We start from the raw sequence: 13391 nt of genomic DNA on the forward strand, positions 1-13391 counted from the left end.
AATAGAATTAATATTATTATAAAATTTGCTGCATTTTGCCTCATCATTTTCTTTTTCTTACCCTATAATTTATTTAGCCATGCTGCATAATATGGCCCTCCTCTGCCACATAATTCCAGTGGCCCTGGTTATATCAGTACACCCCAGCAGACATTATGTTAAAGACTGTCAAATCTTAACGATTAAGCTACAGGCGTAAACACTTTCAGTTTCACTGGTTTTGTTTGAAAGAGCTTAATTTTGTTTTCTCCAAGGAAGGGGTACAAGATCAAACATCTGATCTCTGTGTCAAAAATAGTAACACTTTCTGTGGGGATGTCCTTTGACTAAGGGAATTGATAAACTGCAATGCAGTGGCACTAAGGTTCTGCAAACTCACTGCCAAGGGAATCTCCTGACAAAGCCTCTCAATTATGTGCCAAATCTGCAAGAGACAGGTAAGGAAGGGGGTACTTTTCAGGTTAAACTCTGGCTTTGTGATGGGAGGTTAGTAGACCCTTGCTTGATAACCATGAATGGGAGTGTAGCCATCCACTGCGGGGACTAAAGCAGAACCTCATTTATTGCCCCATCACTTCCCCTTCCAAAAGGAGTGAAAACTCTGCTGCTCAGAAGCATCATCTCCCGTGGCGAGGCCTCACCATCATACCCCAAGGCCGGGGCGCGAGCCCACACCACATGCTGTGTTTGCTCGGGTTGGCCCGTTGTCTTTCCAAATATGACAATGGTCTGCGATAAACTGTGTGGGTTGGGAAGGGGCTCTCGTGTTCAAAGCAGCAGAGCAGGACTGAACTTTGAGGAGGTAAAAACTGGCCAACATCACGCCTCAGGGATTGGGCCACGGGCACCGGCCGAATGCCCGTCTTTCCAATCCAGCCCTGTGTGTCGGGCAGAATCTGACCACCATACCACTGAGGTGAAGGGGTTGGTCTTCCCTAAAAACATAATCTCTGTTTTATCTGTATTGCATTTAAGGTGGTTGGATTGCATCCAGTGAATAACTTCCGTTAGGCCAAGCTTGAAATTGAGCTCTGAGTCAGTTGATTCTTTGTCCAAAACCAGAATCTGCTGCATATCGTGAGCATATGAGGTTATTTCGATACCAAAAGAGGAGATCAGCATGATGAGTGGGGCCATGTATATAAATAACAATGCAGGGCTAGGAGATGAGCCCTGCAGTACACCCGAAGTGATGGTCTTTTCAGGTGATATATATGGTCCTAGTACTACTGTTTGCCTGCGATCTGACAGGAAGGATTTCAAATATGCCAGGGCAAGATGGCAAATGCCACTATTTTTAATACACTGTAACAAGATGTCATGAGAGATGGTATCAAATGCAGCTGATGAATCTAATAAAATCAGCAATGCATTCTTTCCAGCCTCTAGAGTTAGCTTTAGGGTATCTGTAACTTCCAGCTGTGCTGACTCAGTAGAGTGTTTGGGACTGTAGCCAGATTACCGGAGGTTGAGAATATAGGTATCTTCCCAAAAATTAGTCAGTTGGCTATTTACCAATTTTTTGATGATTTTCCCAAGAGCAGGGAGTAGTGAGATAGTACGGAGGTTAGGGAGGGTAGGGGGATCACCTACATGTTTCTTTGATAGTGGTTTAACAGCAGCAAGTTTCCAATCAGTTGGCACTTCTCCAGTGGCTAGTGAGGAGTTTATGATCTTATTGAACACAGGATTCACAGTGTCCACAATGGTATGAAGAATGGAAGGAGGGAAGGGGTCAAAAGGGGAGTCTGATTTACAAGATAGAATTGCTTGTCGAGACTGAGCTAAGCTAATTCTATGTAAATCTTGGAGAGAGGGTCCTAAGTGAGGTAAGTCCACCTCTGAATCATATGTGGACAAAGGAATAGTACTGAACTCGCATGGGCTGTTCTGAATTTTCTTAAAATAAGAATATCCAGAAGAGAAAAAGAATGCAGCCGCTTCCACCAAAACAAAATAAGCTCTGGTGAAGGCACCACACTTGACACAAATATGTGAGTTGCTCAGTTCAATGGGACTGTTACATCAGATCAATATTTTTCCCAACTGGAAGGTGTCTCACTTATAGAAGTATCATCAATCCAGCGTTAAGCCTCAGGTGGGAGCAGTGTATCATCATAGAGGCACATATATTGAAAGCAAAGTTAAGAATAAAGAGCCTTGTACTTTTCGAATTGAACAGGGCAGCTGTTGTAAGTCACCAAGAACCATACGATGACTCCTAAGGATTCAAAGAAACATATGTGATCTTCTTTTCATTGGGAAAGAGAGATGTCACTTCATGAGCTGTAGAGCTGCGGCACAGCAGAAACCATGTAACTCAGCCCGGGGTTTCAACCTCAAACAATTAGCAATGAAAAGGTTTCTTCTGCCTGTTTTTGACCACCCGACTTGCTCTGCTGATCATGTCCTCACACTTTGCAGCTCTTGCCAGACTCTTCTGCTCACCCTGCTGTATTTTCCCACTCTTGCTGAGCCCACCCACCACCCTCATGCATCTACCACTCTCTAAAGCCCTATTTAATGGAGGCCTCACAGAGGCCACACCGAAGGCATGCCAAAGGCAAGCACATTTGGGCAAGTCCACACCTGGGCTTTGTCCAGTGCCAGGAACCCTGGTCTAAAAACCTCCTGCATCTACACCGCTGATGAACTCCACCTGCTCAATACTGGATGCCGCCATTAATGCTGCTGCTGAGCCGCACTTCAATTTCAGTGGGCCCCTTTGCCTTCTCGCTTTGACCCTACACCTGCTTCCACACACCAGCCCCCACCACTCACACAGACACCGCACCCCTCACCAAGTCAGAACTCAAGACCCGCACTCACACAGTCCCACACACCCATCCCGCACAACAACACTTACTTGTATGCATGTTCCTAAACACACTGTCACTTCGTAAACACTCCACAGAGATTTGGGAGATGATCGACTCCAATGTGCCGGTCCTCTTCTTCCTCACTGAAACCTGGCTCAACACTACATGAGCAATGGACATCGCTGCAGCTATTCCTATTGGATACAAAATCCTGCACCAGGACCGGCCCATAAACCAGGAGAAGGACTCACCATCATCCACAGAGGCACCATCAAGTGTACCTCTTACATTGACCCAGTAGCCACTTTTATAGAGCACATGCACGTCAAGCTTCAGACGGACAGTAAAACCACTATCAAAGGCACCCCCAGGTCCTCACAACTACCTCAGCAACCTCCTCACTGACCTCACCGCACCCCTCGCCATCGGCACTAAAGACTTCATATTCCTAGGCGATCTCAACTTTCATCTCAACAACCCCACAGACTCCAACTCCACAGATTTGCTCGAAAGCCTACAGAACATCGGCCTTACCCAGCTCATCCCAAGCCCTATCAACATTGCTGAACATACCCTGGGCTCCATTTACTCCTCCAGAGACAAGGTTAAAGTCAGCCACATCCTTCCATTCACATTGACTGACCACTCCATAGCACACTTCCACATAACAGGGCAACCAAGCACCCCTGCGAAACCTAGGAACACACTAAGCCACCACTGGAAGAAAGTTACAGAAAAGGAATGCCCAACGTCCTTCAACTAAACTACCCAGACCACCATATGACCTCATCAATGACAAAAAAAACCTCAACAACTAGATTATCACCTGCACAAATAACATGGTGCCCCTGAAAAACACCAGAACAAAAAGATCCAACAAACAAGCTAGCTGGCACAACGCTGCAATTCTCAGAGAATCATAGAGAGTTTACAAACAACTCGAAAGGAAAAGGAGAAGCATCTGAGGAACCACACTAAAAAAAACCTTAGACACAATCACCATCAAGTAAAAGAGATGAAGAAAAAGGCTTGAACCCTGAGCATCAAATCTAGCTCTAACGACTGCAAGGAACTTTTCACCATTGTCAAGGAATTCACCAACCCAACAGTTGCAACCCAAACCATTACCACTGCAGAATAAATCTGTAAAAACGTCTCTAACTTCTTTCATGAAAAATTCACCAAGATCTACAGGAACTTTGAACCCCAGCCACCCCCCCCATCGACCTTCACAGCCTGCTAACCTCAACAGCCAAAGATTACAACTGACAGCAAGGAACCCTCTATCCATCAGGGACATTGCAGTAATAATGAATAAAGTCAACTCAGGGGCTCCCACACACCCATGCCCCTCCATATCTGCAAACTAGGAAGACCCACGGTCAGTGCTGCACTCGTTTCCATCATCACCACCTCCCTCATAACAGCCACCTTCCCAGGTATCTGAAAACACGCCAAAATCTCAGCCCTCCTCAAAGTACCCTCAGCCAACCCCAAAGTGCTCAGCAATTACGACCAAACTATGATGACTCGCAATCAGGATTCTGATATAACCGCAGCACAGAAACAGCCCACATCACTGCCACAGATGACATATGCACCATCCTTGACCATGGACAGACCGCCACCCTCATCCTTCTAAAACTCTCTGCTGCTCTTGACACCGTCTCCCACTGTTGTGTGTCAATTTAGATACCGTATATAGGTTTCCCGACTTATGTCCTTATATATGCACAATTTGCATTGCCCATATTTAGGCATAGAAATCCTACCCTTATTTTGGCATTATACATGCTAACCAAATACAGGCATGGCCACCTACATTCGTTCATCTACGTCACAACGAGTTCTTGGAAAACCAGACTCTTAAGTCTTTAGGACTTCTCCTTGCTTGGATATTGATGTCTCCAAGAACTCATTTATTATGCATGAACATCTATTCCTTAGGGGTTCATACATGACGTACTTCTGCCCGACTTTTACGTCAATACTGGCATTCCTAAGCACCTTCAAGGTATAAATATACCTTCACTTACCATGGCAAACCATGGTTCGGCTGCCTACTTGCACGACGCGGCTCGCCACGGCAAGTTCGGAAGGAAGTCAAGTCCCCGCCTGACGCACTGACCAGATGCTGTCATCCTCCTCGCAGAGATTCCAGCTACAGTGTTTTTGACTCCCCTTGCAGGGTGTTAGAGTTCGAGACTCGGAAAGAGATTCCAACCTCACTCATTCTAAGGTATGGAGTGGACTAGAACCTAGAGGGACTTTTGGCAAATCTTGGCAACTATATCTAAACTAGACTATAGACAAACAGCACCTACTTCTCACCTCGTACTACACTTAGGTTAGGTACACTGGGGTAGAACTAGCTAGAAGCATCAGATGACATTTTAGCCCGTGTTATTTATGTATGTATTATTATGAATATCTGTCATAGCTATAAACCATGCTATTGCAGTATTATTTTACCTTACTGCTAACGCTGTACGTATTATACTTCGCATATCTCTTGAATGAGAAATAAGACTGTTCAATAAACCCTTTTTATTGAAACGCCTGTCTATCTATTTCTGTGTAACTCTGTAGAAACGAAGCATGCACGATTGACTGAGCGAAACTATTATCTATTGTTTCCACGATTCTGAGATTGTTCGGATTCTAAGGGAGACAAATTTGTCATGTTTATGCGGTTGTCAGAAACTAATTCCTTCTTGTTTATTCAAGAAGTTTCTAGTGACCTCTGAGTTAGCTGGTACACACAAGTAATTGAGTTTAATGTACTCGATAGAGACATACTGACCTCAGTCCTATGTCAAAACTATAGTGTATATTATTCCAATGCGCAGAGCCTATCAGGAATTTAGGAACTACACTACATGGCGCCCAACGTTTTGGTAAGGCCCTAATTTAACGCTAGATACTGAAGTAACTCAGTTGTGCTTTTCTCAGAGACCCCTACTCATAATACTCCATAAGACGTCTGGAGTGGGTAGGGATAATATCCGCCATAGCTAAGTAGGACAAAAATCCTATGTATTAGCTGTTTGGTTTGTTCAGCGTTGAAAGATACAGTGTTCCAAAATACTGTGCACCTTATGTTTGTTCCCTTGAAACTTGCTCTGCAATTTTCATTAAACAAATGTCCCAAAACAGGGATAACAACACCAGAACCGGTGGAGCTGTACCCGACGATATCGCAGCAGATTTTGAATTTACAGGTTTTAATGAAACCGATGAAAATGCGAAAATCATCGCTCCAAATTTAAGGAGAGCCATCACTCTAAAACGTATAAAACATGGCCTAACACCAAGAGGTGGTAGAGCAGTTTTTGTGATAGAGGCACATGGATCTCACCAGACAAAGGTATTCTATTCATGGATAGTATTCCCAGAATCAAATCCAGTAACTAAAACGTTTCACTTCTACAAAGAAGATGAACCACCTGAGGAATATATTCCTTTCGAGGATATTGAAATTCCACTTACATACCAGGAGCATGATCTCTGTTTTAAAGGCGCCCTAAAACATTACAATCACATTACCAGGCTCGGTCAACTAGGTAGACCAGGACCAACATGGCAGATTTTAGCCGGCTACACACCTCATCCTGACATTGAAGCAATGTCAGACGTAGAATTACTTAATCAGATACAAACTTTAATAGAATTACACAGTCAAACACCAACTGTCTGAAAGTCCTGATAAGTCCTTTACAAAAAACAATCCTACCTCTTCGAAAAAGAAGTGGGAAAATAGCAAACGACATTCAAAAGAGAAAGATTTCCAATCCCGAGGTAGGTCTCCTCAAAAGGAGCCCTCTGAAAGGAGGTATATCCTCAGGAATATGGATAATTTGAGAAAACCTGACAGGTATCAAGATACTGATACACGTTCCTCTTGTACCTTTCAGATATCGTCACAGACATCCGAAAGAAGAGGGCAGTCAGATCAAAAAGAAGGACGCGTGAAGTCCAAAGACGATCAACACGTTCAGAAAAACAAACCAAAACCTCAATTCTCCAAGAAGAAAGTAGCAGGTCTTAAGATCAGACATGCAGAGGATTCTGAGAACACAACTCAAGAATGGAGAATGGGCTCAGACAATGTTGGACAGTGCAGCAGAAGTAACAATAGCTCGCCAGAACCTGAAGGGACTTCTGGAGACAGTGGACATGAATGAAGACATTCAAGTTGAGACTGTAGACACCAGGGTTAGGTCTCCACATAGGCTATATGAAATAGCACTCCGGATAAAGGGAGACATACCAAGAAAAGTGAAAGCACTCTTTTGGGAGCATCTTTCAAGGGGTTATGATATACTTCTAGCAGAACGGGACTGGCCACCAGAATTTGTCAGAGAGTGCCCACATTGCGAAGACATCATTATGCCAGCCTTCTCTAACCATGTTCCAGTACATTTAAAATATACTTATGCCAGGAAATGGGCAGTGGCCCAAGCCCAGCATTATACAAAAATCATGTAGGATGGGATGAGGACTCACATCATCATAAGATCCAGTTAAAAAATCAACCAACTGCACAAAGGCAGTATCCAATTAAGCAAGAAGCTAAAAAACAGGCCAGGGAGATCTTAGTTCAACTTGAATACCAAGGGGTGATTGAAACATGCACCTCATCAATGAACAATCCTTTGTTTCCTGTTTCCAAACCAGACAATACATATTGTCTAGTTTTGGATTACAGACACTTAAACTCTTGTTGTAAAACATTTGCAGTGCAAAATGCACATAGTAGAGCATTAATGAATAACATTGTGTGTAAAAAATATAAAACAACATTAGATATTTCTAACGGTGTCTTTTGTCAAAACATAGCACCTGAAAGTAGGTATTTGAATGCTTTCTCAATAATGGGGACCCAGCGTCAATTCTGTCGTCTACCTCAGGGATTCAAGAATAGTCCAGGGTTATTCTCAGCAAGGGTAACAGAGTTACTACAAATTTATGATGACGAGGCATTGTCATTTGTCGAAGATATCTATCTGACAGACGATGACCTGAACAGGCACTTGAACAGGGTGAATACCATTATACTGGGCTTCACCTCTGAAGGTTATAAATTAAATTTTAAAAAATCAAGAATTGCCCATCTCAACGTCCTTTTCCTAGGATATGAACTATCAAATGAAGGGAAAAGCCTGGCAGCCAACTTTTTAGAAAAGTGTGCGCTGCACCAATCTCCAAAAACAATGAAAAACTTACAGTCGATTCTAGGTTTCCTAAATTTTGGAAGAACATACATTCTAAACTACGCAGAAAGGGTGAAACCTCTCTATGAATTAATCAAACCTGATTTTAAAATCACACATTGGACACAGTAACACACAGATATCCTGCGTTCACTTCAAGCTGACATGTTAGAAACAAAACACTTACAAACACGTGTAAACGTATGCAACTTAGTGATCCGAATCATTCCGGGTCAATGCGGCTTCACCTACTTAACTTTTAACGAAGGTGAAAAAGTACCAATTGCGTACAAATCACATTTGTATACGCAAGCAGAAATGAAATTTACATCAACAGAAAAAATTCTGACAGCAGTTCAAACCGTTGGAGCAAAAGAAAGAGCCCTAGCACAGGGGAAAAGCATTATGGTCGTAACCCCTGTACCAGCCTTAGAGGCAGTTACAAAAGCGAGTATTCTGAATGCAAAAGCTTTACATCCAAGATGGATACAATGGGTTAATTCGCTTGCTGCAACTGATGTTGAATATGTTTTTGACCCTTATTTAAAAACACAAGCATTCCTGCCATACGAACACGAATTATCTCTGCCTACTGAAATTCTCCCTCTTGACCAGTACGAATTTATAATTTATACTGACGGATCTGCACAAGCCGCTACGGTGGGGTAAGCAAGCTTATAGTGCAGCATGAGCAATCGTTAAAGGTCGTATGCTCGATGGCAAATTTAGACCAATGGTCACAAAAACGCAATCTCTAGGAGATTGTACAGCTCAGCGAGCTGAACTACAAGCATTTAGAATGGCTCTTGAAAATACGGATCGAGAATTCCCCACACTCATAGTGTGCGATTCTTTTTATTGTGTTCAATCATACAATGAATATTTACAGAATTGGCTTCAAAATGGTTTTAAAGATGCACAAGGTGGCACAAACAAGCATAAAATGCTTTGGGAACAAGTAGTTCAGTTGCGAAACGGACTACAAAATACTCATATGATACACACGCTGACTCATCAATGTGATGGCGTTAACGTTGAAGGGAATTAATTGGCTGATAAAGGGGCTCTGCAAACAGCTTCCGTAGCTGCAATCACTCGTTCAAAAACAAAAATTGACAGTGAAATAATACTGGCTGTCAATGCTTCAAGCAAAGGCAGCGGTGCAGCGTTACCTAAAAAGTTTCCACTCAAATACTCATATAGAATTGATGTGAACAATGTTACGTTTGCTCGAATCCCTTGAGTGGGGGATTGGGTAATACCAAACATGGAACATAGATTAGGACTAATCCTAGCAGCCCATGAAGGGATCGCCTCCACCCATGCAGGTGTTTCCGCCACAGTATCGTTATTAAAACAGAAATACTGGTGGCCAGGCATTAGGAAACAGACAAGGAATTGTGTTTTGGACTGCAAAATATGCCAGAAGATGAAAGTCTCTACTGTGAAACGTCCCGCACAGACGCCCCTGTTAATTTCAGATAAGCCATTAGCATGTGTTTACCTGGACCACTGCGGTCCTTTACAAAGGGATGGTAACCATAAATATATCATGGTTGCAGGGGATTGGTGTTCAAGGTTCCTTTGGATGTGGCCTCGGCGTTCAGCTGACGCACAAACTGTTATAAAAGATTTGCGAGTCTTTATCGGCACATATGCAATTGGCACACCACATTCTGACCAGGGTCCTGCGTTTAGCTCTTGAGTTTACAAAGAAGCCATGGCCAGTTTGGGCGATATTCTTCTCCATTCCATCCTGAGGGAAATTCTGTTGTGGAAAGAAAAAAACGGGACATAAAGCAGTCTATAACAGCTAGGGTATTAGGTTCGGGTGATAGGTGGGTCAAACATCTTTATGGGGTCCAACCCTCATTAAACAATTTGCAAAGAAGTTCTCTAGGGGGTGTCACTCCATATGAAGTCCTATTTGGAACTAGAATGTTGATTCCGGACCTTGACATCAAAGGCACAGTGATGGAAAATAAAAAGTTTGATATCAAATATCGTTTAGAGGACTTAAATGAACTAAGATCGAAACAAAGCAAAGTGTTCCTGAAGCCAACCACAACTGGGGAAAAACCAACTGTCCCAGCAAGGCCTGTCTGGATCTCAAAGCTTGGTGATCTAGTCAGAGAAAAGATTCCGGACAAGAAGGAATTTGGGCCTTCTTACAGACTACCAGTACCTGTTTTAGCAATCCACGGATTGAGAACAGTACTACTGCCGCCCCTTGCTGATAAAAAGGAGAAACGATTTGTGTCCATCGACCTGATAAAACCACACTATGTGGCCGATACTAACAGGGGCGGCTGGTGACATTTTAAAGTGGTGAGGCGTAAAATGATAGGTATACTTCACCGTTGCGAGCGAGCGTAGCGAGCGAGCCCGAACCCCTATAAGGAGGGTTCGGGGGGGTTGTCCCCCCGAGAAAATTTTGAAAAAAGAGAAGAGAAATGGTGCATTTTCAAGCAAATTTGAGAAAGCAGGAAGGTTAATAAAGCAATTGTGAAAGTGCAGTTATAACATTAATAAAGAGATGTCATATAACATAGGTAGCTGCTTATTCAGTGTATAACCACAGAGCTTCATAACAGACTTCGAGATACAATGCATTTCTGAGTACCTCACTCACAGATGTTTTTTATTTAACAAACTAAACTGGTTGCAAAGTAGCAGCATTCAACATTGTTTACTTTTTGTAAATGAAATCAGCACGTCTCTCTCTAAGAGCAGCAAACCTTTCAATAACTTTAGTGTTAAAGTCCGGGATTTTCTGAACTAGCTTGCTCTCTACAGAGAGCATTGCCAAAGCATTGAGTCTTTCCTCAAGCATGGTGTTTCTCAGGAATGTCGTAATCCTCTTTAAGGCTGAAAAACATCGTTCTGCCTCGACTGTTGTCATAGGAGTGGTTATGACAATTTTAAGTAAAGCCACTGTCTCTCCAAGTGACTTTTCCATATTAAGTTTATGTATTAAAGTCAGCAAAGACAAGGCACTTGTGGCCTTCCGGTACACAGGCATTCCGTACAGTACAGTCAACTCAGTTCTCAGCTCTTCTTTATTGAGCATAGGATAAGCTCCCACAGCCTCATTCAGAGCACGCTCCTGGAAGGATTCATCATATTTGGCAAACTGTTGACTTTGCAATAATGTGGCACTCACCAAATGTTTAGTGAAAGAAAAACGCTCTCGTGCCTGCACAATTACAATGTCACAGATCTCCTTTGCAATTCGGACCATAGTGGTGATGTTTTTCCTGCGGTTTGTGAAAAAAGATTTCTCTGGCAGTTTGCTGTCTAAATTGTCAACCCCATCTCTCACTTTGCTTATGCTTTGTACAAACATAGTAGTATATACTTGCACTTTGACAGTATCTATCTCTCGTGCTTGTAACTGATTGTATAACAGGTCGACAGCTACCATTATATCATGAAATAAATACAGTAAGAACTGAAACTCTCTGTCTTGTAGTGTTCTACCAAAGCCATGGGCTTCAATCTGACTTTTGTAATCAAACTCATCATTGGCTTCTATGGCTTCAAAACATTTCAGAAGGTCCTCTCTATGTTCATAGATTAGGTTGACTGTACGGATGTTAAAGTTCCAACGAGTTGAGGATCCCCTTGGAACGCTTTTGTCTACAATGTCATGAAGTGCTTCTGTTCTTTTGGGGGAACGCGAGAAGAATGCTGCCATGCCTCCTATATCCTGAAAGAAAATCCGTGTCTCGGTGATCTTTGATACTGCCTGTTGCATAATAAGATTAAGTTGGTGAGCGTAACAGTGCACATAATGAGCATTAGGGTACACATCTCGAATTCTCTTTTGAACTCCACTAAGGCTTCCACTCATTACGGACGCACCATCATAGCTTTGCGCAATAAGTTTTTTTTTTTTGAGGCAGCTCTGGAAAAATTAAGCTCAGTTGACGCAGTATAGCTGCAGTAATGGTTTCTGCACTAGAGTCTCTTAAATGTGTGAAACCATAGAACCTCTCCACAACTTGTCTGTCATTGTCAATGTATCGAAACACTAATACGGACTGTGTTTTAGTGGCCACATCAGTGGTGTCATCAGCCTGAATAGCCACAAAGTCTGTGTTTTGCAATTCTTGCACAATATGGCTTCTCATAATTTCGAGCATACACTCAAGAAGTTCATTTTGTATTGTTTTAGAGGTGCCCTTAAAGACTGTAGCACGTGCTAAATGTGCTTCCATATCCTTGTCTATGCTTGCTATTAAATCCACAAGGCCTTTGAATATTCCAGGATTTGGGGAACCTTCCGATTCATCATGGCCTCGCAATGCCAGTTCAAAAGCACCACAGAAACGAACGCAATCAATTATTTTGGATAGAATCTGTCTGTTCCTATCAACTGCTTCATTGTGTTTCTGTATTGCTTTGCGGTATGCATCACTTATCTGCTGCTCAATCGGAGCATCTTCCCCCAACATTCCCAGTCTAGTCAGGTTTTCCATATGCTTTCTTGTGCGTGAATGCTTCTTTATTTTTTCAGACAAATGCTTCAAGTCTGTTACTCCTTGATTTGTCCAAGAAAACTCACCACCAAACAGCAAGCAGGGGAAGCAGAACAGAGAATTTCTTAAAGGGCACCCTGTAAGCCAATCAGCTTTTGTGTACCAGGCGTTTGAGAATGTACGTGTGGACATTTTTCCTCTGTCCTGGGAAGTTTGCTGTAGTTTTAGGTCAGGCCGATGAGGTCCCAATTGCTTTAAATCTATTTTCTCTTGAAGTGGCCGTGCCTGGAATGACCTTGTAATCAGCTCTTGTACTGTATTCATGATGACGATGCTGGCCTTACCAATATATATTAAAGAAACCTGCCAATAATCAAAGTACAACATATAAGGTGCGGTGCAATAATATCAAATTTCTGTATAAATACATATATCTTGTGCAGTATCGCAATAAATCTCCAACAGCTCCCCTTTGCACAACATGACTGCTAAAAATACAGCCTTACTGCCTGCTGCCTCTGTGTGCCATAGTGGTTGCTGAAGGCACTGAAACAGACACTGCTTGAGGGCCTTGAACAAGGCAAGGGATAGTTAGTGCTGTTAACAACCGTTATTGGCCAAATCACAGGGCTAAGGCTGTTAGTAAATTCCATCCACTGAGGGTACAATGTTCAGAATGTGTGCCTACCCCAACCACCATGTACAGTGACCACACACATAGCTCTAACTCCAATCTAAAAAAAAAAATAGCATCAGTTTCCATACCTTTAACTCTGGTGTTTGCTGGGTCGTAGCCGGGGTGAAAGAGCAGCAAAGGAGGTCTTGTTCTTCGCCGGAAATATGACCAAAAATTTGGTAAGGGTTGTCAAGCTTTAGAA

The 13391-nt window shown here is 42.7% G+C and overlaps 1 protein-coding gene across 1 annotated transcript; it reads right to left on the reverse strand.

The window, feature by feature from the left end:
• Window positions 1-11833: 11833 nt before the first annotated feature.
• LOC146862240 (zinc finger MYM-type protein 1-like) lies at window positions 11834-13391 on the reverse strand. Its single transcript, XM_085643246.1, has 2 exons — window positions 13279-13391; window positions 11834-12876 (listed from the first exon to the last, which is right to left on the reverse strand). Exon 2 carries the CDS (start codon window positions 12835-12837, stop codon window positions 11899-11901), a length of 939 nt encoding a protein of 312 aa, XP_085499372.1. The 5' UTR covers window positions 12838-12876; window positions 13279-13391; the 3' UTR covers window positions 11834-11898.

This window comes from Triturus cristatus, chromosome 2_2, assembly GCF_964204655.1.
Source record: "Triturus cristatus chromosome 2_2, aTriCri1.1, whole genome shotgun sequence".
In the NCBI taxonomy this organism is placed as follows: domain Eukaryota; kingdom Metazoa; phylum Chordata; class Amphibia; order Caudata; family Salamandridae; genus Triturus; species Triturus cristatus.